Source organism: Maniola jurtina, chromosome 13 (genome assembly GCF_905333055.1).
Source record: "Maniola jurtina chromosome 13, ilManJurt1.1, whole genome shotgun sequence".
Lineage (NCBI taxonomy): Eukaryota > Metazoa > Arthropoda > Insecta > Lepidoptera > Nymphalidae > Maniola > Maniola jurtina.
The window spans coordinates 11,921,174-11,947,523 of record NC_060041.1 but is presented as its reverse complement, the minus strand read 5'-3'; the positions used below and the strand labels follow the sequence as shown (position 1 = coordinate 11,947,523).

Below are 26,350 nucleotides of genomic sequence, written 5' to 3'. Positions count from 1 at the left end.
GCCACTGTACATATTTTGGTCGTTTTCTCCCTAGAGATCGCTATTGAGCGATAAGACCACCTTTTTGTACCTACATTTTAAGTTTTCTTTTTTTTTAACCCCCGACCCAAAAAGAGGGGTGTTATAAGTTTGACGTGTGTATCTGTGTATCTGCCTGTGGCATCGTAGCTTCTATACTAATGAAACGATTTTAATTAGTTTTTTTTTGTTTGAAAGGTGGCTTGATCGAGAGTGTTCTTAGCTATAATAATCCAAAAAAATCGGTTCAGCCGTTTGAAAGTTATCAGCTCTTTTCTAGTAACTGTAACCTTCACTTGTCGGGACTCGGGGGTGTTATAAATTTCAAATTTACACTTGTTGTAACCTGTGATTTGTTTTGTGGTGCAATAAAGTATAGGTATACATACATAGATACACATAAATAGCAGCAGTGATCGACATGTGAGCGTACTCGAAACTAAATGTTAGTGATGACTTGATGAGACATCTGTCAACGTAGTGTCGTAATACCCGGTATGCTCGATGGGGCCCTACGAATCGGCACAAAAAATAACAGTCATTTTGTATGGTACACATTATGTAGAGGCTTGTAAATGCCCATATCTGTGAGCTAAATGCCCCATCCTTGTGGGGAAAAATAGCACTATATTTGAACCTGTCAGTTTAGTTCAAAGATTGTTTACATTAAAAGGTAGACAGAATGTATGTAGCCAGTAGCCACAATGTTTTATATGGCTAGTTTTTTTTTTGTAGAAAAAAACCACAATATCCTTAAACTTTATATTATAAAATGCATACATATAATATTAGGTACATAATATTACGACTTACGAGTATCACTTATGATTATGCAAGTTAAAACAATCCACAGCCTAAACAAATATTTATACAAATATACAATAACTCTTATCACTGTTATACACTAGCTAGCTATTCTGTTTCATCTTATTCAACTCCTCTCTAAGCATAGCGGCTTCCTTTTCCATTTCCTCTAACGATCGCGCCGGTTTAGATGGGTGTCCAGATTTTAAACTGTAAAACAAAAAAATGTTGAAAAATCTAAACCAGATAACTAGGTACGAATGACACTCACACACGCACGAGCGCACACACACAGAGAACCACACAAAAACGCGCGCGCGCGCGCTTTATCTTGCACGCATGTTAACACGTCCCATACCATATTATTATGTAAAATATGCCACATGTACGGTCAGATACGTAGCCACATACAAAACTGACAAAATAAAATGTCGTTTATTTTAAAAATAAAGTAAGAAAGTGCTTGTACAATGCATTGTAAAAGTATTAAGGTGTAAATCGGCTGAATGACAAATATACCTACCCCCAATCGTCTCGGTTGAGAAGATATTTTCATGGACAATTTGAGACGTCCGTAAATTACTCATCTTGTAATAAATTCATCAAAGGTATTTACATACAAATAACACAAACACGTGTCATACAGTACACTCATCAAACATTCTGGCGCCAATTATTTATTATTATTCTTGTAACAAAATTCTACAATATTTCATATTACTTACTGATCGTGTTTCGCCAGCTCCAAATAAATTAAATCGTTTTCAATGAAATCTCCCTTTTTCCTTGGCATTATATGACAGTGCAGATGCTGGAAATGAATAAAAATTAACGTATAAATTTCCCACCAATTTCAATTATCTCAAATTATTCAATTAGTTTCTGTAAGGCGGCCAACCAATCCATCGCCGGCTCACTACAGAGAACGAGTCTCCTCTCAGAGTGAGAAGGGTTTTAGCCATAGCCTACCACGCTGGCCAAGTGCGGAATGGCAGACATCACATACGTTTGAGAACATTATAGAAGATTCTCAGGCATGCAGGTTTCCTCACGATATTTTCCTTCACCGTTAAAGCAAGTGATATTTAATTAATTAAAACGCACATAACTCCGAAAAGTTAGAGGTGCGTGCCCGGGATCGAACACCCTACCTCCGATGGGCGACAGACGTCTAGTCTTAACCAAAAGGCTATAACAGCTATTACTGTGACTAGTCACCAGTACCGATTAGTTACCTAGTAAAAACTAGTGATAAGATTTGAAATTGTATAGCCGTGTAGTATTGAAAATAAAGAGATTTTGTGTCGCTTTTACAATACTAATTGCATTTTGAACATAGCGTACGCGTCGGGTATGTTAGCGCCGCGTTGGGGTGTCTTTTCGACAAAACGAAGTCTGTCAGGCCACGGGCCTCGAGTTAAACGGATAACTTCACGGATAAATAACGTACCTTAACCGTTTGTCCGGCATCGGGGCCATCTTGAATTGTGACAGTACACGATTGCGTCTTATGTACAGTTTCCATCAACTAAAAAAATATAAGTACTTGAATTTTTAGTGTTCTGTGCTCATAAAAAAAAATGACAGAACGCTTATGGAATAGACAATAATGTCTATTTGACAGCCGTTTTATTTAGAAAATATTAAAGGTGCCCACGCACTCGAACTGAACTGCAGCTGAACTGCGCGACGCGGCAGCGCCCCGCACGATACTCTCTCAAGCCGCGACGCGCGTACCGCGTAGCGCGTCACTGCTGCGCGTCGCGGCTGGAGAGAATATCGTGCGGGGCGCTGCCGCGTCGCACAGTTCAGTAGCAGTTCAGTTCAAGTGCGTGGGCATCTTAAAGGTCATCATCATCAAGTTATGCACATCCACTGCTGGACATAGGTCTTTTTTAGGGACTTCCACACACCACGGTCTTGCGCCGTCTGAATCCAGCGGCTCCCTACGACTCTTTTAATATCGTCTGTCCACCTAGTGGGTGGTCTTGCACTGCTGTGCTCTCCGTGTGCGAGGTCGCCATTTTCGCAACTTTGGACCCCAGGATTTGGGGTTTTTCGAACTATAATCGCGAACATAAGCTAGTTTCTGAATAAAACGGCTGTGTTGAGTGATGAAGATGGACATTATTTGGTACAAGCTGATTCCGTTTGTCCGTTAGAGTTTTTCCGCGTGGATTTAGGTTTTCCTAAATCTCGTGGGAACTCTTTGATTTTCTGGGATAAAAAGTAGCTTAAGTGGCTCTCCAGATTATTATCTATATACACGCAAAAAATCATGGTTGCTCAATTGCCGCGTGATTGAAGGACAAACCAACAGACAGACACATTTTCGCATTTATAACATGCGTAGTGATTGTATCGTAAAAAACTTACTTTCTGTATGAGTATGACAGTTTTGTAGAAATCTTCCGCCTCTTCGTCAGTCAAATCTTTATTCCTCTCGACCAGCCGCAGCGGCGCCACCAACACGTGACCTGGTATTACACATCTGCCAAACATAATATAGACTTGTAGAGACTGACTTAGCAGTGACGTGTGGCTTGTAAGGCAGGACGCGCTTTACAGACATGTAGTAGCTCGTTCACACAGCCTGCGTAAGCGGTGCGTAAGCGTAGACGTAGGTCTGCTGCACAGACCAAATCGCGACACCCAAAACTGGGTATCCATTATAATACTACCCTGTATTTACTTTCAATGTTATACTTAAGGAATGTATTTATGGAATTGCAATAAAGTGATTGAAATTGAAATTGAACAAATAGAAAAGATTAAAATGTCAACATGATAGAAGCCTTGATATACTTAGGTTGAAATCTCTATAGATTTCACACTTTGGCTTTGCTTAGACTTAAGTTTCAGTTAAAACGAGACAGATTTATGCCAGCGGTATAACGCTGTCTCGTTTTAACAATGTTAAGTCTGAGCAAAGTCAAAGTGCGCTCTATAGATTTCAGCCTTAATACAATATCTTACCTGAGATTAACAAAAGCGTAAGTCAAATGCGACTTAAAGAAGACGCAAGACTCGGGGACTCGAACGTGGCCGAATACATTCATTTCACCGGACGGTGCCGGGGTTTGGTTCTCGGGCGGGGTCTCTTTGGGTTTCTTTGCCTCCCCAGAATGTTCTGGAAGCATCTGATTTCGCACGCTGAGCGTGTAGAGTGAATAGACGTCTGGTCTGAAAGGAAATTAGTTAGGAAGTTTTTCTTTCTTCTATAATGTAATGACGAATGTCATATAAATGACTAGCTGACGCCCGCGACTTCATCCGCGTGGATTTAGGTTTCTCGAAATCTCATAGGAACTCTTTGATTTTCCGGGATGAAAGTAGCCTATGTGTTAACCCAGGTTATAATCTCTCTCCATTCTGAATTTCAGACAAATCCGTTCTGTAGTTTTTGCGGGAAAGAGTCACAAACAAATTTTTTTTAAAGGACCTCCCTGGATGACCGTTGTAGTCTTATAAGTTAGACGTCCCAGGTTCGATTCCAGTGCGCTGGAAACACTAAACGCAAAATTATTTAGCAGTGCGATATTCTAGGTACTAGATACCTCATTTGTCATATATGATTTTATCAAACTCGCTGTAAATATGTTAGCAATGCCAACGAAATTATCCTACGAGGGTTTTTTTTTCTTTTGAGGAATGGAACCCTAAAATTGACCTCAGCCCAATTTTAAGACTCACCTTCTATGCTGAAAAACGGGCATATTTCTCCTTACATCGACTAGTTTGTCTGTACTAATCTCCGCGATCTTGTAGCAAGGGGTGGAGTCCTCGCAGTCAGCTAGGACTTCGCCCCACGGGTCCACACACAAAGCATGTCCAAAGGACCGCCGTTTAGCATTATGGCTTCCGGTTTGGGCAGCTGCTATCACATAACATTGGTTTTCTATTGCTCGCGTCCTGTAGAAATACATAATAATATCTTGAACCTACAGAATAGGGCGGTAATAGCCTAGTGGCTATAACGTCGGCCTCGTATTGGCGGAAACGGGGGGCTTGATTCTAGGCACGCACTTCTAGCTTTTCGGAGTTATGTGCGTTTTAAAAAAATTTAATATCACTTGCTTTAACAGTGAAGGAAAACATCGTGAGGAAACCTACACACCTGAGAGTTCTCCGTAATGTTCTTAAAAAGGTGTGTGAAGTCTACCAATCCGCACATGGCTATGTGGACTATGGACTAAACCTTTCTCACTGAGACCTGTGCTCAGTAGCGAGCTGGCGATGGGTTGATCATGATGATGATTTTAAGAAGATATAAGTAACAATCTGCCATACAATGGTGAGCAAAGAACAATGGAGAACTTCCATTGTGAGGAACCACGATAGTTATGTGTTGCGGTTCCAATAAGTTAGATGTGCATGCTCCTCCCGAATAGGAGGCGGCCATCTTAATCACAAGGCTACTGTACCCAAACTTACCTCAATATAATATGCCAATGCGCCAAGCCAGTGGCGTAAGTGAATGCTGAAGGGAAGGTCAGTATCTCAGCGCGCATGAAACTCAAAGATGTACTCAGCTCCGGAAAACGCATGTCGTAGCATATTGCAAGACCTGGGCAAAACCGTTAACGATGAGTGAACAATAATCACAGAAAAAAAATTAGAGCATAGGTAAATTTTGAGAACTCACTCGCCATTTTAGCTGTATGTGCCAATGTCATGTCAAAAGTACGATTTAAAGTCCTTAATCTAAAGGCCGAACCGCATTACAGCGGCAAAAAGCGCCTTATACTATTTTAATCATTTCGAATGGTGAATGTCGTACTATAGTGGCGCTCCACAGCGCGTCGCCGCGCGTCTTAGCGGATTTCTCTGTCTTAACGGATTATAGCAAACTAGCTGATAGCTGCGACTTTGTTCGCGTGGATGTAGGTTTTTTTTAAATTCCCATGGGAACTCTTTGATTATCTGGGATAAAAAGTAGCCTATGTGCTAATCCAGGGTATAATCTATCTCCATTCTAAACAGCCTAATCCGTCCAGTAGTTTTTGCGTGAAGGAGTAACAAACATACACACACACACACACACACACACACACACACACACACACACACACACACACACACACACACACACACACACACACACACACACACACACACACACACATATACAAACTTTCTCCTTTATAATATTAGTGTGATAGTGTGATGTGATTAAGCTATAGTTCCTTGTATATCATGGACTTCCGCAAAGTAATGCCCACTTTTATATACAACATTAATTAGAAAATTCCCTACCTACCAATCTTCCCCACCGGTGTGTCAACGGGCGCAACAACATGGCTCCCAGGTGTACAGAAGTCACTCTCCTTCAATCTGACATTCTTTTCCGGGATCTCCACATCGAAGAGATGAAGCTTTCTGTAGGTTTGGACTATCTCCCCTTTATTGTTGATTATTATGTGCGTGTTGAACAACTTGTTTGGGTCATTCTCATTCTAGAAAGACAAAATTCATATTAATATCCGTCATCATCATCTCAATCCATCGCTAGCCCACTACTGAGCATGAATCTCTTCAAAATGAGAAGGGTTAGATCAAGGGTCCACCATGCCAACCAAGTGTAAAGTACCTACGTGACAGGTTGAACATGGCAATCAGGGTATAAGGCGGGGAGACGCCCCGCAGCGGGTTAGCGCGGGGGATATGCGGGTGTGCGGGGCGTCTCCCCCGTTGCCATTTCAACCTATCGCGCGCTATAGATTGAAATGGCAGAACTCACATACTTTTCGAGAATATTATGGAAAGCTTTCAGTCATGTAAATCTCACGGTTTTCACCTTTTTCCCTACACCATTAAATCAAGTTATTACAGTACAACCAAATTAATAATGCGCATGCAGATCTTCACTAATTGTCGTACTCCGAATCATTGAATCGTAAGAGCCCTAAACAATGCACTTGCATTTTGCACCTTGTTATAAACAAATAGGAGTCAATATCATGTGTATCATACGACCGTTGCCGAACAGTGACGAAGATTTCTATGCACATTATTAATTTGGTTGTACTGTATATTATTAGTTAGTTAGAGACGCGTGCCTGACTGACTAGGAGGCCATTTTACTTTGGGAAAAAATGAGTGCCTACAGGATTATTAAAAAACTTAAATCCACACTTACAAATTCCAGAATTCAAACAATCTACATACTAAATTAATTAAAACTGTGTGGATGTAAGGATGTAACAAACAAACAGACAATATTATACATGTTTTCAATCCATACCTTTTCATGTAGTCCACCCATAGACATCCATACATTATGTTGCACTGCCAATTGTTTATATAAGTTTACTGTATTACCATTCAATATTGATTCAGCTGATTTTAATGTATCCTGTTTATTGTCACATATGAAGTCACAGGCTTCAGGAAAAAAAATCATCTGGAAAAAAAAACATAATATTACTTACCTAGATACTAGTACTTAATATCTTGAAATTACCTGAATCCACCCACTGCTTAGCGCTTAAATGTTTAAAAAAATAGTTTTTTATTTTTTATTTTTACTTTAGTACAGTTCACTCTTTACTAAACAAATATATTATTATAATCTACTATTATGATGAATGCAAATGTACACCTGTTACCTTTTCAAAGCCTGTCAATTTAATCGATTTTGATGAAATTGGGTAAAGAGATTTTATCATAGAAAATCAAAGAGTTCAAAGAGAAAAGTACCTAAACAGCTTTTGTTTCTACTTTGGTTTAAGATATCCCCACATTATTGTCTCTGTGTAAATACAGGTTCCCATAAATATAGAGATAAAATCTTAGAAGCATTTAAACCTGAACATCTTCTTTTGCTGCATCACTAACTAACTGACTGACAACACTCATATTGGCTGCCTTGTCTGCGACTGATGTCATCTGACACACGGCTATCCTTTTAGCCATTGTACTCAACTGTCTTATTGTGTCTATACTAGTTATTCTCTTTAACAGTGAAACAGTACAACTCTGAAATAAAATAACCAGGTGAGATTGCAATCAAGTACTGTGCCAATATTAAAGCAGTTAACCTTATTAAACACCGTCTATGTAATAAGCAAACATTGATAATGAATTACGTTGTTTGTTGGGTACTTATAACATAATATAAATAAGCAAATAACGCACCATTCATAACTTACAAAGTTGATTATAACTTTCAAAGATACAAACTCGATAACCTACAATTTGCTTACCCTCATTTTTACTTTATATTTAACAGGATGGTAACTAATTAGAGAAATCACCTTTAATATCCTTTAATTCGATTTCTTTTCAACATCTAGTACTAAAAATATATTTAAAAAGTTATTTATTTATCTACTAGATTTTGAATATTTTTTGTACCTTGGTACCTTGTCAGTGTCAGTAATGTCGGTTACTTATCAGTTGTCATTGTCAAAATCATATGGCGACCTGCGACCTGGCAAAATCTGACCCACTTGGCACTTGGCACCCTTGTGAGGGGAACCCTAAAATGAACGCACCAAATCGGTGTCACCCTTCTACAGATTACGATAACAGTTAAATTGTCTGTTTTTTTTTTTTTTTTCTTTAAATCTGGCTTTACTCTGATTAGCCAATGTCAAGTTTGTGATATTTTCAAGTTATTGAATTTATACAAGTATGGACTCCGTCTGCGCCGGCGCCCGCCGACATACGCGCGGCGCCCCTTTAGAGCGCTTCCCAGTCAGTTCCATCACCAAAAAACATCAACTAACACAAAAACCAGCCACTCTTAACAAAAAAAAAAACACTCCAAACAAGCACAGCACGCGCGCCAGCAAACGCCATCACAGACGAAGTCCAAAGAGAATATAATCACTACGTTACGAAGTCCTAAATTGTCTGTAGTGAGTCGACATCAGTTGATCAGTGCTTCTATGTTTAAAAATTTCGCCCCATTTTAGGGTGAAATGACTAATATTAGTTAAAGCATAAGGCTTCTTTATATCAACAGCGATTCAGGGTACCTGATAAGTACCACTTACTGTTTATTTATTAGATAATTCATATTGTTTTAGATATATCAACAGCTCAACAAGGCTAGAATCGAGCAGAATGAAAAAGTTTCTCATTCTGCACCGTGGATTATTAATAATGAATAAATAGTAATGATGATTTATTTGACCTAGATCAGGATTATCTAAAATATTTTAGAGTAATTTAGGGCGAATTTCTACTAAAACTACGGTAAACTCAAAATCGTAAGTGGAAACATTGGTTGACAACTGACATTGACAAATCGAAAATGTCGAAAATTCGGACAAATCTAGATTCTATTCTAGAAAAGTCGCTGAGTTTGTGAATGTGAAATTGTGGACATATTGCGGATTGTTATATCTTAATTTTCTAAAATACTATTCCTGATATATATTGAATCTATCCAAATTTCAAAGCTACAACAAAAATGAGCGCCTCTGGGGATCCTCCGGCGTCACAGGTTAGAATTATTGTCTATAAGAAATTAGTTTTAAAATAAACTTTCAGTAACCTTCTTGTTTGCCTTTTTTGTATGATATTTTGAACTTATATACCTGATTTAGTGAAATGACTTCAGTCAGGAGTTCTTCCTATTTTATAGCTATGGTACCAATTTCCTTGAGCAGGTTTTACCTTGATGAACAAAACTATTATTGTCATCAGCTGTGTTTATTTTGGTCAACACTTGTACAAATGCTCAATCTATTTTGTATAAAATATCGGTCAAGCCAGTCATGCTCAAGTAATTAATCCATATAAATAAACACACTGCAAAACTTTGTTCAGATAATTTTTTTTCGGCTTTCCTACTTTTACTATATAATCAAGAAATCGTCAAGAAAATAAATGAGGAAAATTTTGGTCATATAATGAACAAACAAACATACATCTTGACTCCTTTTTGAGGTTGGTTAAAAGTCTCAGTCACGTTCCAGAAAGTCAGTAGCTATACACAGGCACAGCAGTCAATCTGTCATGATAGACTGCTTCGAGCAGTCATTTCCAGTTGAATTGTTGTGCTACCTGCAGTAGACTGCTTAAAGCAGTTGTCTGGCTATATCAAGTTGACTATACATATAACTGCTACTTAAAACTTGTTTCAGCCAGTGAATCCTAAAATCAAACATGACTGGTACCAAACAGATGCCCTGGTGGTTGTGACAATCCTGCTCAAGAATGCCCCTAGTGATAAAGTTAAAGTCCAATATGGGGAACGAAGTGTAAGTAATTTCTGTTACTTTTTAGGGTTCAGTATCTCCAGAGAAAAAAGGAACCCTTATAGGGTCACCTCTGTCTGTCTGTCAAGACCCATCTAGAAAATCAAAACCTATTGGGTACTTCCCAAATCATGAAATTTGGCAGGTTTAAAAGAAAAAAGAATGTTTTTCTTCTGACATCTGAATAGCTCCTGAACCGAATTTGCTCTGCTGAATGTTATGTACATAATTTTGTAAAGTTTGATATGAAATAAGTTTCGGAAGAGCCCCTTTACTTAATAACCAGTTTTTCACTGAAGTATCCTCTACAAAGTGGTGCTTGGAACCTGCAATATCTTATAACACAAATGGCCATGTCCTTGACTAAAAATTCCTTGTATGAACTACTAAGCCTTGGTATTAACAAATGACGACCAAGATTGCTTCTATTGATTCTGTGAGTGAACAGAGGAATAGTTTGTGTTTTAGAGATTCATTATAAAATCTTATTTTTCAGCTCTCTGTCTCAAGTGGAATACCAAACTCAGATGCAGAATATAGTCTTGAATTAGAACTGGCACATGAAATCATCCCATCAATGTGTACGCATGTTGTCAGCCCGTCCAAAATAGAAGTCAAGCTACGGAAGAAGGAGGGACTGAGATGGACTGTGTTAGAGGGAGAGGGTAGAGAAGAGAAAGTGAAGGCTATACCACAGGGTATGTTTAGATATAAATACTATATGTACCATATGATAGAGATATGTAGGTTTTTAAAAGATCAAGTAAGAACTCTTTGGTTAATTATTGAGGGTAAAAAGCTGTCTTCATTTCAAATTTCAGCCAAATCGATTCAGTCCTTATGGTGTGACAGAGTAATAAACATCCCAACTTTTACATTTATAATATAGATATGATAACTCTACTGAATCTTGTGGCTTTGCATACATGGATGTGTAGATTTAGGTTTTCAAAAATCCTGTGAGAATATGACTGGATATAGCATGTTTGAATAATAAATGTATTTTCTTGTTTTAGCTGTCATAGATGCATCTGGGCCGCAACAACCTCCAAAATTATTCAAAAAAGACTGGGACAAGATAGAAAAAGACATCAAGAAAATGGTATGAACATTTGTTCTTTAATATTTATATTATACTTATCCTTTTTTTTTTTTTCTTTAAATCTGGCTTTACTCTGATTAGCCAATGTCAAGTTTGTGATATTTTCAAGTTATTGAATTTATACATGTATGGACTCCGTCTGCGCCGGCGCCCGCCGACATACGCGCGGCGCCCCTTTAGAGCGCTTCCCAGTCAGTTCCACCACCAAAAAACACCAACTAACACAAAAACCAGCCACTCTTAACAAAAAAAAAAAACACTCCAAACAAGCACAGCACGCGCGCCAGCAAACGCCATCACAGACGAAGTCCTACTTATCCTTTTATATTAGAGAAAGTTTGTTCCTAATAATATCATTTTGAGAGTGGATTACATACTTTTGGCACATCTATCATACAACATCCTGAATGACAACACTTAATAATACTTCATCCCTTCATTCTTTAGATAGGTATAATAATTTTACCAAGTAGTCCCTTTAGAGCAGTTACGCACTCATCAAAACCGAGTTTGTGAAATACGGATATAAAAAAGACCAAACTCGGATATTGTTTACACACTAATCTGATCTCTGATCAAAATCCTAGCTATTCAGTCAATATCTTTGACACATCTACGTCATATACGTCATAGATTTATTATTATATGCCAGAATTGAATCCGAGACACATCCCTTATATTCTCACGGATGTTGGAGAGAACTCGGATGATGGAAGCCAGAGCTAGTGCGTAAGCTACCATACAAATAGTTCTATGACTACTTTGGAACATATTTTCACGGATTCGGATCGGATGCAGTGCGCAATCGCCCTTAAGCTACTAGCAACGATGCACGTTTTTGAGATTCATTCATTTCCAGTATGGCAGAAAAAATCCCCCACTACACCACCTGCGCCCATTGCAACGAATGGATGTATAAACATAAATAATTTTTTTCGTGAATATTTTTTGTAGTACTATCACGTAATTTCGCATATCCTCTCTCTGATAAGGCGTGAGCCGTGGAATGCGAACGCAGCCGTAGGTATATTTCTCTTATCACGTGACCATGATAATAAACACATTACATAATGTGAATGTTTTATAGGAAGAGGAAGAGAAACCTGAAGGAAATGCAGCACTGAACGCCCTCTTCCAAAAGATCTACGGCGAAGGCTCTGATGAAGTTCGACGCGCTATGAATAAAAGCTTTGTAAGTATAAATGTAAAATATAATTAACTAGCGACCTGCCTCGGCTTCGCACGGATAATTTATTTTGCATGGACCTCTAATATTTTGAAAGTAAAATATAGCCTCTCAGGAATAATACAGTTTTGTTTAGAATTTTTTATTGCACTCAGAAACATAAAACACAAAAGAAACTATACATGAGTGTGCAAAGGTGGCTTTATTGCTAAAGCAATCTCTTACAAGCAATCTTTGGTGAAAGAATTAAACGACCAAAGCGCGGGCAAGCTTTCTACTGGTGAAATAATTTTCAAAATTGGTTCAGTAGTACCAGCGATCACTCTACAAACTTCAGCGCTTTATAATAATTTCATCGTCAACCCATCGCGGCTTACTATTGAAGGCAGGTGTCCTATCAGAATTGAAAGGGTTTGGCACTAGTCCACTATGCTTGCTTAGTGCGGATTGGCAGAATTCACACCTGTTGAGAATATAATGAGAAACTCAGGCATGCAGGTATCCTCACAATGGCATTCCGAACCAGTGGTAATATATAAGATGATTACTGGCTAGATTTTAATCTAGATTAATTTTGATTTAGAATGTACTATATTGCAGCTATATAGAGAGGCATATTCGCCCAGCGAATAATCTCTTAAAATAAAGATTTAAAAAAAAAAAACCCAGTGGTAGATGCTCTTGATGATTCAACAGTATTTCCATCCATCCATCCATCAGCCTGTAAGCGTCCACTGCTGGACATAGGCCTTTCAAGAGCGCGCCACCAAACACGGTCCTCCGCCTTCCTCATCCACCCGCTCCCAGTACTTGTAAAACTCTAATTGAATAAAAAATATTTTGAATTTGAATTTGATGTTTTTCTTCACCGTTAAAGCAAGTGATATTTAATTGCCTAAAACGCACATAACGTAAAAGACGAGTCCTAGACACAACTTTTGGCCAAATGTTTTGCAGTTGAAATTGTCTGCTTGATTCGCTTGGATAATATTCCGAAAATTCGTGGCTGAAAATCTTTTTTTTATTTTTCAGCTCGAGTCCGGAGGTACAGTTCTGAGCACAAACTGGGACCAGGTAGCCAAAGACACGGTCGAAGTGAAACCTCCAGATGGACTTGAATTTAAGAAGTGGGATAGCTAAACCGACACTCTGTTACTATGAATTAATTGTTTAAAGCACAGAATTCAAAACAGGTACAGAACTGATATAATGCGTAAATTTTGAGAACTCTCTCGCCACATTTGCTCTATGTGTTAACAAATACAAATAGAAATCATTTATTTGTACGATTGCAGGTACAATGATGGTGTTACAGTGTTATTAAGTCATCTACAATCCACCATATAATGAATGGGAATGAAAAATTTATTTTTCCTAAGATTAGGTATTAGAAATTTTCATGAATGTTATAACTCATCACAGTATTAACTGTTAAATTATTATTATTATTAATTCAAAACAGAATTGAGTTTTATTACAAGATCATCAGTAAAAGTAATGTACATCATACTGTAATGTCAAAAGTACGGTTCTTCTTATTTTGTTGAGCTAAATAAACTTTTGTTTATTTTTATTTTATTTTTATTCTTTTCATGTTTGGTGGCTTTTTGTAGTGCCAAATCAGCTCAATGCACTTTGCCAATGTCGAGTAGCTTGAGGGACGCACATAGGAGATTGGTCAAATCATACTTTTGATATGACAGTTGTGTCAATGTGATAGAGCAAATATGGCGAGTGAGTTCTCAAAATATATGCACTATAAAGTGCATAAAAAAACAAGTAGTCCAATCTGCACAAGAGGCGTATGACTGACTGTATGGTACAAAAACTATATCTCAGCTGAGCTTTTGTATTGAAGTTAGCTCGCAGTGTGATCTGTGCTTTAATGAAATACGTACCATTTCTATTACTGTATTTAGAATTCTGTGCACTAAAGTTACGCTTACGAGTATGTTGTGTCTTAACTCTTATTATATTTGTCTCATGGCATCCTACCTTAGTGATCGTATTCAAACAGTATGTGTGAATGATGTGAAGTCATCCGGATCAGCCTCACTAATGGGTGTTCCTCAAGGCTCTATTCTAGGTCCTTTCATGTTCTTAGTATACATATACGATTTACCATATGTAGTCCAAAATACTTGCGATATCGTACTATTTGCTGACGATACGTCCTTGATTTTTAAAGTCGATAGAAATAAGGACAATTTTGACGATGTAAATAGTGCCATATCTCAGGTAACTCACTGCTGTAAATAATCTACTTTTAAATGCAAAAAAAACTAAGTGTATTGAATTCGCACTGCCCAATACCAAGAACACAAGTAACATTAATTTAATGATATTTTGAAAATAGAAGAGACTACTACATTTTTGGGGATAACCTTAGATGCGAAGCTGCAATGGGGCACCCATATATCAACTCTTGCTGGCAAACTAAGCTCTGCTGCTTACGCGGTTAGAAAGATTCGACAATTAACTGACGTGGAGACCACAAAGATAGTATATTTTGCTTATTTTCATAGTATTATGTTATGGAATCTTAATATGGGGTAGAGCGGCAGATATTGGGAGAATTTTTGTATTACAAAAAAGGGCAATACGCGCAAATTATAACTTAAAACCACGCGATTCACTTCGAGAAAAATTTAAGGAAATAGGTATCCTTACCGTAGCCTCTCAATATATTTACAACAACATAATTTTTGTAAGACAAAATATTCTTAGTTACAAGAGAGTTGGCGATCTACACAACAGGCTGATTAGACACCGTAACAGGCTTGCGACTCCTACGCTCCGTATCAGGAAGGTCCACAAGTCATTTGTGGGAATGGGTATAATCTTTTATAACAAAATTCCTCATCCAATTTTGGACTTGCCTGTACACAGGTTCAAAAAATCTATTAAAAATATGCTCCTGAGAAAAGCATTTTATACTATCGAAGATTATGTAAATGATAAAAAAGCGTGGATTTGACCTGCAATTCGCTCCAGCAATGCGCAGGACTTCAATTGCCTTTATACATGGCATAATATTGTATATCAAATCTTTAAAAAGAGCAACAGCCGAGTTTCTTGCTGGTTCTTCTCGGTAGGAAAGGCATTTCGAACCAGTGGCTTTTGACGATTCAAAAGAACTTTTAAAAGTCTAATTGAATGAAAATATTTTGAATTTGAATTTGAATATAATGTCCTATGTTACAATAGTTTGTAAGACTTTCATAGTTTGATAAATACAAGACAAAAAAACATGTGTGTTTTATTTTTACCGACGCTGCCAATTAATATCTAGTCCTGAAAATTTCAGCTTTCTAGCGTCATTACGACCGAAGCTATGATGATTCGAAAATACGATGAAACGCTTCCAGGAAAAGGTGGTAGTGCCCTGTCCTTTAGTTTGGCTCGTTTTGACGGGGGCACTATTGTATTGTGGCTATGTGTATAACTCGGTCGCGCTAAGGGCCGGCGCACATATGGCGGAGCGCAGCGCAGAGCTTTTTTCACAGTCAAAGTATTATCGACATTGTCCTCATTGAAATAATATCTAAAAACAATTGTGCATCCGTGCGGATACTCGCGCAGTTCCGCGCGTGCTCGCGCATTCTCTGGTAGAAATTCGCGTAATGTGTCACGCGATTAGAAAACTTCGCGGGCATGCTCTGCGCTGCGCTCCGCCATATGTGTGCCAGCCCTAAGTTTGCACCTCGCTGGAATGCGGCGCCTCTTCCACTTCCCCGCGGTCGTCTTATCGCGTCAGTAGGGTTCGCATACCGTACCTAAGCGTCAGGATGACGTCGTCGACGCGAGATGCAAACTTAGCTTGACAGAGTAGTATAACCAAGGACATGAATGAAAAATAATTTATTTTTTTATTCTTTTGTTTGTAAAAAATGGAAATATAGGCTTAACTCTTTTTTTTTTTAATCGTAAAATCATAAAATAAATTAATCTTTTTTTCTTTTTTGTCAGTCCTAGCACAGACTACGGTCTATTTGGGCTGCAAAATTCCAAACACCAGTCTGTTTTTTATCTAGTGCTTTGGTCTATAAAAAATGGTGAAAAATGTTTCTCTTTAAATTAAGGCTATTACTAAATAATAAATAAATAATAAAAATGAATTGATATATCGCTGAGTATAACAATCTCATAATAATTGAATTATCATTTCTAAACTTAGTGCTATTGTTTTCCACAGAGAGCATTATGAAAGGGATAGCAATACATTTAGTATGGTCATGTTAGTTAGATTGCCTCGATAATATTGGTGTAATAGAGATAGGATTAAACAAAAATAAAAACAAAATATTACTTAGGTACTTAAACTTATTTATTGCTCTGACTAGAAGAAAATATCACTCGTAAAGTGTGTCGCTTAAAAGTTAAAACTAAGTATAACATCTAAAAATGAGTAGACACTTAATGTAAAACCGATTTTAGTATACTTCAAAAATTATTTACATTTCCTTTAGGCGGGTATTAGGTATAATATACTTAAGATCAATTAATTAAAATAATAATAATAGTCAAGTAAAAAAGTTCGAGTATAGTACGCGACAGGTTGAGATGGCGACCTGGCACTATAGGTACATAGTTGCATGTATTTAAGTAGGAATATTGAAACGTCAATTAATTACTTAGACCACTTTAAATTGCCCTATATTAAAAATTAAAAGAAAGATTAAAAAAATTATACCTTAGGTAGGTATTCTAATCCTAGCTTATATACCTATTTTTGGGGTAGTGCTATTAGTTACTAGTCACTAGATGATGCCCGCGTGCGATTTCAATTTTTTTTTAACGTAAGTAAAATTCTGTGGGAACTCTCATTTTCCGAGATAAAATCCGTCTCTGGAACGCAAGCTATCGCTGTACCTCACGTTAAAATCACTATCCATATCTTAAGCATATCGTAAATGCGAAATTGTCTGTTTGTTGGTTAGTTCTTCGATCACGCCGCAACAGAGCAACGGATCAGTGAGTTTTTTTTTTAGTGGATATGTTTAAAGACTTGAAGGGACTTCGTCTGTGTTGGTGTTAGCTGGAGCGTGCCTTTTTGGAGTGTTTTTTTTTTTGTAAAAACTGACTGGAAAGCGCTCTAAAGGGTGCCGTGCGTATTTCGGCGAGTGCCGGCAGAGACGGGGTTCATACTTGTATATTTTAACTAACTTGTTACAAATAACTACAAACTTGACATTGGCTAATCTTTGTAAAGCCAGAAGAGAGAGAAAAAAAGACTTGGAGAGTGACATAGGTTACTTTTTATCTCGGTATATCTTTATATCTAGTTTTTATACTGTGTCTCCATTAAAATAAAATAAATAAATAAATCAAAGAGTTCTCAAGTCATCAGATAGTCGGATATAAGGATAGGTATGAAAGGCAGACAGACACACGTTCGCATTTACAATATTAGTATTGGTGTCCCTGTCACCCCCTAGCAGGCACAGTGAATATGTCAGTGGGTGTTCGGACATAGGTCTTCTCTCGTCCCTCGTGTATGGTGCTCATTTCCCCAGAAGTTGACTGTTGCCGGACCGGTGCTTTCTTGCCGTTCAAGGGTAGTATAGCTGGCGGTTCCAAAGAATCTAAGGAAATAAAATGAACAGTCGGTAAATTCCTTCGAAAGTTGGCAAATACCTGGTTAGGGTTTTTTTTTATATAAAAATAGCGAGTAAACGAGCAGGCGGGTCACTTGATAAGTGATAACCACCGCCCATGAAGATTTGCAGCACCAGAGGAACCGCTAGTTACTGGTTGTTTAAGAATTTGACTAGTGATGCTCCAGGTTAACGGACCCAATGACCATAAGTATTACACCATTCGGGGGGACGAGAAGGGGAGTACTTGGATACCGACCTACATGCTCTAGCATGTAGTCGGTTAAAGAGCGGGTAGAGCATACAGTTAAATGTTTTTTCTTCTATTAAAAACTGTTATAGACGAAACCAGACAGTTTCCAAGAGACTAGTATCTACTTATTATTTATTTAAAATTATATTGTGTTACCTTCATCACCTATACTTTGCGACTTCTTCAGCTGCATCGCAACAACACAAGGTCCTTTAGCCAGCGACCACGAAGGAACGTCCCTGTTAATAGGCTCTAGAATATTCCGTCTCGATCTCAAAACTTGGGGTAAGTCCAATTTATCGCTTTCCAAACTCCCCATAGATGGCAGTATTTCATTAACTGGCAACACTGATTCTTTAGAATTTTGTCGTTCTAATTTCGCCATCTGGTTTGAATTTTGCCGTGTTTCCAACTTTGCCATTTGATTTTCGACGGTGAAAACTTCTTTTTCTTCCTTTATCGATGGGTTTATATCGTCGGAGGTGTTCGTTTCGGTGCTGGTTTGGGGTAAGAGATTGTTTCGAGATTGCATGGAGTCCATCCTTTTTAGGGTTCCGTTTAGTTTCGGCGTTTCGTTCTCCAAGGAAAGCGGGGGCGCTGTCGCCATGTATTGGTTGTACATGTTACCTATTAGCTCTTCTGTTCTTCTGGAAATTAAGATGTTTCATAAAATGATTGTTTTTTTTGCGTTCTAATTAGTTAATATAGTCCAAACTCAAACGTATGCCTACAAAAACGTCATCCTGTCTTATAACAACGTAATGTGGCGGCTTGCAATGTGCAAGCATGGATTGCTTGATTGATTGACTATGCGCATGCGTATTCTATGGGCATACGTTTACACTATAGCAACCTCACCGAATTGCCGCTAAACTATGTATAGGTATCGCGTCACGAAAAAAAACTTTTTTTCAACTTTCGTGACGTGCACATAACTTGTTACTTAGTTGCATGTTCAAAAACAGTCTTACCTGGTAAGAGGTATGATAACCGTTTGGGCCGCTCCTTCACTTGGGTGATATGCGTTAGGCCCGAATCTATCCAACGTCGAACTGCGGGTCACCTAGTAAACAAATTGAAAAAAAAAAACAAATTTATAATGTCATTAAATTACTAGTTATTAGTTTCCACGCCAGAAATTGTTAAAAATAAATACTTATTCTTACTATGAAATATGTGGTTATAAAATAACTTGTCATTAATCTTTATTAACGGGACTTACCTCCATAACTCCAATCTGTGTCGTTCGAACATGATACGGGAAATTTTTGTTTGCAAAAACTGGCAGTGTTAACAACTGAAAAAATATTTGAAAAAGATTATTAAAATAATATTTCTTTGTATAAGACAGTGATTGTGTAAAAATGTTATGTTGCTTTCAAAAATCTTGAAAATTAGGATGATAAAAATTTGTTGAAAAATTTCTTACCAAAAACATTATGTGACCACAGAATGTAATAAATAGCAGCACTGCTGTGACAACACTTTCTCGGACCCATTTATCTAAAAACAAAACTTAGTTAGGTACAGTTAGTTAGTCAATCAAACAATAACATTTTAACTCCTAACAAGTACCACAGACCATAAAAAGAAGTATAAAATAGGAAGAACTTACCTATATAAGAATTAGCAGTTAGTATAAAAAGAGGTCCTGCATAGAACCACAGCGTACCGCAAATGAAAAATGGACAATAGAACGTGTTCTGAAAAACATTGACAATAGTAATAATAATTTAATCTTAACCTGTAAAGCAGGGATCTAAAAAGCGTACTTTCACTTTGCTTAAAATAGAATAGAATTTACTTTTATTCAAATAAACTTATACAAGGGCTTTTGAATCATCAAAAAAAAACTTAATTTTTTAAATAATACCTACTTGAGCAAATCTCAGCATTAAGGTGCATTCCCACTGATGCAGGCCAGAGCGAGGACGTGTTCAATATAGCTATGAGGTTATTGCTGGATGATATTATAATTTTATCGCGTCATTTATCAATAATCTGATTGATCGGAAATACGTCTGCGATCGGCTCCGCTTCAGTAGAGATGAGATAACGGTACAAAATAAAGAGTTAAAATTAGGTACCTTTTCTGGATACTTCCTAACTGTGAAGAAGGTAGCATACGCGTATGCACACCATGCAGCTATTCTCAAAACAATCAGTCCATATCCTGCTGGACTCTCGTATAAATATAGGACTTCACCAGGATCAAATGCCTGGAAAAGATCAGAGGTTTATTTAATCCATACTAATATTATGAATGCGAAAGTGTCTGTCTGTCTGCTAGCGTTTCACGGCCCATTTGTTTAACAAATCGTTTTTTTTTCTGAGACAGCTTGGATCCCAGGGACGGACATAGGATATATTTTGTCCCGGAAAATCAAAGAATTCCCAAGAGTTCCCAAGAGTCCCAATTTTTAAAAACCTAAATCCAAGTGGACGAAGTCGCGGGTATCATCTAGCACAATTTTATAAAAAAATATTTACACCTAACTATCATGAATTTTCTTATTTACTAGCATTAGACATTATTATGTACTTATTTTGGCATTAATATTTGTTCAAAGCCTGACCAGAAATGTAAAAAAAACTTACTCTATGGGCGCCACTAGTATAATATGGTCTATGGTCACTAAGTATAAATTAGTTACCGTGGGTTTTCCGCAATATGGCGAGGTATTTTATTTTTCTGGTAAGGCTTTAAATTTTAGATTTTTTAACCAATCTTACCTTACTTTAATATTAAGTTAACAGAACTTACCCTAGCCTGATAGACAAATAGTATGATGTAGGTGACGATATAACAGCACATAAAGACTGTCAATTTAACTGTGAATCCAACTTTTAGGCGACCGCGTGTAATAGTGTAGCCTTTTGCCAGCAAAATAAGAAGTAGCAGGAACAGAGTTTCGGAGACCCCGCAAAGAAACTGACCTGAAAACGTGATGAAACTTAGAAAAACTAAAATTGGAACTCGAAAAAGTAGATATGTCTTTTATTCTGAGTTTTGTCATTAAAATATGCAAACATAACTCCCAAAATTTAAAACTACGTGCCCGGAACCCTGGACTTCCCGAATGGGAAGCAGACCTCTTAACCACTAAGCTATCAACATTCCCAATTTGTCAACTAGTCCCTCTTGTAGCAATACTATAGTGGAGGCCATTTTGCGAGCCATGGCATATTTACTTAACTTGGCAAATCTGCGCTGATTAAAGCTTTAGTTCAAACTCAATTCATATTAAACCATTAAGTAGGTACCTGTAGTTCTAGCAGTATAACTCCCAACGCCATTATAGGCGTATCTGATGCAAGCTAAACTCTGCAACATCACACCGCAGTGTTGCGCCACTATCGACATCAAGAACAGTTTGTATGTAGAGTGTAAGAGGTGTCGAGCTTTCAGTTCGACACTACACATCACTACAGCAACCATTACTATAACGTAAGCGAAGGTGTATGCCAATAGAATTGGAAGGACATCTGAAATAAAAATTAATGTTATGTTTCTTAAGGGATAAGGTCCTTCAATTTTGAAACAGCATACTACACAGTACACACTACATATACTACAATATAAGACGTTACGCAATGCGTTTGTACTGAAAACCCGCCATACTACATTTCAAAAGTACCTATTTCACTTCTGCGTTAGTACGTTGCATAATATGTGCGTGCATTCATACGCACCAAGTAATCCTACCTTAAGTAAGTTGTTTTTCAGAATTTCTTTCAGGTTACTAATTTTAGTTAATACTAGCTGATGCCCGCAGCTTCGCCCGCGTGGATTGGTCAGATCCCCTGCAGCATCAGGATTGAAGAGTTGGACTCCAAATTTTTTATGAAACAATGTCGCAAAGTTCCTCTATCGATTAAAAAAGAAATGACGCAAATCGGTTCAGAAATCTCGGAGATTTCGGTGTACATACGTAGAAAAACACAACTCCCTTTTTGAAAGTCGGTTAAAAAAGTAGCCTATGTTACTCCCTGGTCAATTCTCTACTTGTCTGTGAAAATCCCGTCAAAATCGGTTCAGCCGTACCCAAGATTAGCCTTTTCAAACAGACAGACAGACAGACAGACAGACAAAAATTTTAAAAACGTGTGATTCAGTTATAGTATCGTTCAAATAACCATATGATCTTAATATGCGGTAGTTATTTCGAAATTACAGACAGACACTCCAATTTTATTTATTAGTATAGATTTGTACATACTACATACTTACAAAATTCGTCTGCAGAGAAATGTTCGTGCCAAAAATCTCCAGATGGACCATTTGTCATTAAAAATTTGTAACGGATATCGAGACCCTGAAATACAAGTTAGGACAACTTTCGTTAGTACATTAATTTCACTCGTTTTAAATGATAAGTTCACTTAAATTTGAAAACCATGTCACAAACGCCTTTAATTAGAAAACTATTAACAATAATCCACCTAATTTGAATGTAACTACGTCCAACATTTATTTAATTGAAGCTTACCTTGGGACTATCACAATTACTGATGGCTATGAACCACCATCGCTCTCTTGCAGAACGGAATCGTCGTGAATTGTGACACGAAACGATGAATCTCTCCATCTTTTCATTCTTATTGCTCGGCCCATTATGATTAGTCTCCGAGTAAAGTCGTCGACGCCGAAAACGTTCATAAAGTTCGGAAGTGGAACGCTTTATTTTATGCTGAAAAAGAAAAAAATAGTAAATAAATGAATTTATAGTAAGTACATCCAGCGTAGATAGAAAAAGTTTGTATTGCGTGTTTAGATGCATCTGCGCCACAAGGTAAGTACTAGGTAGTACCTAGCTTTACATCGACTACTTACTGAAAAGTTTTACGACAATAAGGCTATCAGGATTTACCTTACAGTTAAATAACTCACCCCACTGCTGTTATGGTTGTCGAACATTATTTCTACATCCTTTAGATTTTCAAACAAACTGCCGTTGTTTTCCGGACCAATGCTCTCCCACAATTCATCTTCAGGTAACGCAGTTGTGGTAGCGAAGTCGTCCGTTGGTAATAACTCATACCAAGTAGTAGAGTTCGTATCAACAATAGTACTATCTTTAGATTTTGGTGTCGTAGGTTTTAGGAACTGATCATAATACGTTGGATCTAATGGCAACTCGAATTTCGTAATGTTTGACGTATTGTTATTCTTGGTTTTTGTCGTTGAAATTATACTTTTTCGTGTAGGCTTAGGGCTGAGCGTAGTTGAACTGTCAAGTAAAGGTAAAACAGGTAAACTTCAATTATGTTACAGGTAAAAAGAGTTAATAATTTTTCCCATAAGTTTATTTTATAATTATGTTCTCGGAAATATTGCCCTCAAAATAATTGATAGACTTATCTTATTTCAGCAGGATCACGAGTCGAGCAAGGTGGATACATAGGTACCTACATGTTAACTTACAACTTACCTTTTTGCAGCTGGCAATTCTTTATTAGCCTGTGTAAGGATGCAACCGGAATATTCTGTATCTGGATACCAGTGGGAAAGTTTAATAATTTGGTTCTGCCCAGCTTTATTCAGCACAGCCTCACGTTCCTTACAAGTCTAAAAATAAGTATTTCATAATTAGGTAACTAGCTCACAGACCTCACAGATCAGGTACATTTTTAAGTTGCAAGTAAGGATTAGTAATAATTATTTTTAATATTTTATAGATGCTCACTTGATTGATTAAATAGTTACGACTTACCTTAGTACTGTGATAAACGGACGGCCACTGGCTTTCCTCGTCATAGTATAACAGTAAGTTTGGTGTGCCTATGTCCCTTTCGAACTCTATCAAATATTCAAACTGTCCATCCAGAGATAGAAAGCAGAAACGTGATAGGAATGCCCAGTTCTAAAATCATAATGTTGTCATAGATAAGGAACAGTTAATTAAGATACGCAATTAATTAAGTATACCTACAGGTAAGTATATTAAAGAGAAAACTCTACTATTTTTGTAACGAGTCCGCATCGACAAGTTGTACCTACCTTAGACAAGTTGCATTATACCTAGGTAACTTACCTTAGACAAGTTGATAGAAATGTAAATAGGTAAGAAGGCAGGTAAGTGTCAAATCAATCATAATTACAAAAAGATACTTACCTATGTAAAAGTAAACATACATCTAACTACCGTAGAGTTTTAAACTTTTATTAAAGGTTCTTTACCTCTTTCGAATCCAACCTCCCTTCTACCCACTTCCCCCAAACCATGGGACACCCCATCAGGACCAAGTACACTGTTGTCAGGACCATATTGATTAAACATTCTATAATAATTAGGGACTCATGGATGACGCCTGAAATACCAAAATGGAAAATTATAAACATTAGTCATCCAGAATAGAACCGAAGTACCTAGGTAGTTAAAGATACAAAGATTTAAACAATATGACTGGGGCCTAGTTAGGTATCCTTAATTGTAACTTTCCGCTTTGCCTATGGGTAAAATTATAAATGTTGGAAGGTGGAAATTTTTTATTCAAAGTTGAAGCATTGCGACTAAAGCATATTTTCAAACTGGTAAAGACTTCATTTGAATCAATAGTTTAGGTATATGTATAACTAACTTAAACTAAACTTGGCTTAAACTAACAAAATGAATAAAGAACCAAGTACGAAAGTAGGTACCTAAATAAAAAAAAAGAAAGAAAAGATATACATTGTACCCATTTCACATAATAATTAAAATCGATAAGGTAATTAGATAAAAGAATCATAATAAACTGGGATATTAATAAAAGTACACAATCAAAACAATAAATTAGGAAAACTTACCTTTTGAGAATTTTTATGAAAGTTTCAGGATAGACCACGTTTTTTGCACTATAAATCAAGTTGTTATACAAAAATCTGAGTAAACTTGCATTTTTATTAGATTTATACTTAGTTAATGTCCTAATTGTTTTGAAGCCACATTTTGTTGTGAATTATGTTTCCATGGAAACGCGTCCTTATATCCGCCGCGTTCATTTGTTTGATTAAAAATTTAGCGAAACACATCGCACGCAAGGTTTGAGAAAAATAAAACTAAAAGCCATTATCTATACATATAATAAAATTGTCGAAAAGTGGTGTCTGTACAATGGAAATATATAAAAAAAAGTAGCAGGGGTTGTTATTATATCGATGCCGAACCCGAAATTGTAATAATTAATTTTTTTTTGTCTGTTTGTCTGTGTGTTTGTGCACGCTAATATCAGAAACGGCTTATTCGATTTAGATACGGTTTTCACTAATATATTGTAGTAAGCTTCACTTAACATTTAGTGTTTATTTCATGTCAATCGGTTCATATATAAAAAAGTTATGTCAATTTAAAGAATCACGGCGAACATTTTTAACGTACAGAGTACGTACTACACGCCTCGCGCCTGAGCGTCCGTGGTTGTAAGTCACTATTCCACGCGAACGAAGTCGCGGGCACAGCTAGTACAAAATAAGAAGATAGTGGTAAAGGAAATACTTTGATAAAAAATTTCTACTAGGTATGGACTAGTTTCGTACTGTAGGTACATCAAAGATATTATTTAAAAAAAAAATCTGTACCTATACGAGTAGGTAGGTATATCACATTTTTGTTCAGTTTACAATATCATGCAATATACCAAGGATCTTACGATCTGTACCTAACTCTACTAAGACTGCCCACGCACCATACAATACTTTTGTAAAGCCACCTATAGTATGCGACAGGTTGAAATGGCAATCCGGATATGAGGCGGGGGACGCCCAGAACGCTCGCACGTCACCCGCACCTGCTTATCGCACGGGATGTACGGGCGTACCCACCCCGTTTGCCATTTCAACCTGTCGCATACTGAGTCGATATATATATATAGTTTAGTTTCCCAATTCATGTCAACTTTCATATAGGGTAGTACGCTTGACTGAAACGGCTTGTGGGCTTAGAATGCGGTTGCGGAAGGATGACCAGCGAGGTTGAATTCCTTGATGTTTTTTTTTATATTAGCCATGCTAATCGTAACTAATACTCCCCTTTCCCCTCCAATTAAGCGTAAAGCTTCTGCCAGGAGTGGGTACGACAATAATGCAACGGGTGGGGTAGAACCGGCGACCTTTCGAAATTCAGTCGGCTCCTCAACCGTTGAGCTAACGAAGCTCAACTGTCACTTCCCGCAACCCGCGCTAGCTCACGAGCCGTCTCT

General features: G+C 37.3%; 3 protein-coding genes across 4 annotated transcripts; 1 reads left to right on the top strand and 2 right to left on the bottom strand.

Annotated features, from left to right (window-relative positions):
- Window positions 1-766: 766 nt before the first annotated feature.
- On the bottom strand, window positions 767-8,201 carry LOC123870767 (nitrilase and fragile histidine triad fusion protein NitFhit). 2 transcript variants are annotated; one of them, XM_045914176.1, is made up of 11 exons: window positions 8,079-8,201; window positions 7,630-7,800; window positions 7,067-7,225; window positions 6,083-6,278; window positions 5,257-5,389; window positions 4,516-4,734; window positions 3,799-4,005; window positions 3,199-3,313; window positions 2,273-2,350; window positions 1,548-1,633; window positions 767-1,032 (listed from the first exon to the last, which is right to left on the bottom strand). In XM_045914176.1, exons 2-11 carry the CDS (start codon window positions 7,735-7,737, stop codon window positions 927-929), a joined length of 1,407 nt encoding a protein of 468 aa, XP_045770132.1. In that variant the 5' UTR covers window positions 7,738-7,800; window positions 8,079-8,201; the 3' UTR covers window positions 767-926. The 2 variants fall into 2 exon arrangements, with proteins under 2 accessions (XP_045770132.1, XP_045770131.1); XM_045914175.1 differs by having other exon boundaries at window positions 8,028-8,197.
- An 883-nt stretch (window positions 8,202-9,084) lies between these two features.
- On the top strand, window positions 9,085-13,537 carry LOC123870769 (protein SGT1 homolog). The gene is made up of 6 exons (XM_045914178.1): window positions 9,085-9,274; window positions 9,918-10,034; window positions 10,528-10,729; window positions 11,048-11,133; window positions 12,221-12,325; window positions 13,352-13,537. Exons 1-6 carry the CDS (start codon window positions 9,242-9,244, stop codon window positions 13,457-13,459), a joined length of 651 nt encoding a protein of 216 aa, XP_045770134.1. The 5' UTR covers window positions 9,085-9,241; the 3' UTR covers window positions 13,460-13,537.
- Window positions 13,538-17,550: 4,013 nt separating this feature from the next.
- LOC123870766 lies at window positions 17,551-25,198 on the bottom strand. Its single transcript, XM_045914174.1, has 16 exons — window positions 24,960-25,198; window positions 24,351-24,481; window positions 23,884-24,033; window positions 23,602-23,738; window positions 23,061-23,400; window positions 22,660-22,860; window positions 22,401-22,485; window positions 21,434-21,655; window positions 20,934-21,106; window positions 20,257-20,388; window positions 19,785-19,872; window positions 19,599-19,672; window positions 19,392-19,466; window positions 19,141-19,232; window positions 18,326-18,816; window positions 17,551-17,904 (listed from the first exon to the last, which is right to left on the bottom strand). The coding sequence occupies exons 2-16, from the start codon at window positions 24,435-24,437 to the stop codon at window positions 17,747-17,749; spliced, it is 2,505 nt and encodes an 834-aa protein (XP_045770130.1). The 5' UTR covers window positions 24,438-24,481; window positions 24,960-25,198; the 3' UTR covers window positions 17,551-17,746.
- Window positions 25,199-26,350: the final 1,152 nt, after the last annotated feature.

What these genes read in the sequence shown, in the direction of transcription:
- LOC123870767 (XM_045914175.1), bottom strand. An exon ending in CACACCGGTGGGGAAGATTG is followed by an intron (nt 5,390 to 6,082) that starts GTAGGTAGGGAA and finishes GGTTTTGCCCAG; the next exon opens with GTCTTGCAATATGCTACGAC. An exon ending in GAGCTGGCGAAACACGATCA is followed by an intron (nt 1,033 to 1,547) that starts GTAAGTAATATG and finishes TTTGTTTTACAG; the next exon opens with TTTAAAATCTGGACACCCAT.
- LOC123870769 (XM_045914178.1), top strand. Translation starts at nt 9,242, where the DNA reads ATGAGCGCCTCTGGGGATCCTCCGGCGTCACAG. An exon ending in AGTGAAGGCTATACCACAGG is followed by an intron (nt 10,730 to 11,047) that starts GTATGTTTAGAT and finishes TTCTTGTTTTAG; the next exon opens with CTGTCATAGATGCATCTGGG. An exon ending in AAAAAGACATCAAGAAAATG is followed by an intron (nt 11,134 to 12,220) that starts GTATGAACATTT and finishes AATGTTTTATAG; the next exon opens with GAAGAGGAAGAGAAACCTGA.
- LOC123870766 (XM_045914174.1), bottom strand. Translation starts at nt 24,437, where the DNA reads ATGGTCCTGACAACAGTGTACTTGGTCCTGATGGGGTGTCCCATGGTT. An exon ending in GTAATTGTGATAGTCCCAAG is followed by an intron (nt 22,486 to 22,659) that starts GTAAGCTTCAAT and finishes CTTGTATTTCAG; the next exon opens with GGTCTCGATATCCGTTACAA. An exon ending in GCAAAGTATAGGTGATGAAG is followed by an intron (nt 17,905 to 18,325) that starts GTAACACAATAT and finishes TTATTTCCTTAG; the next exon opens with ATTCTTTGGAACCGCCAGCT.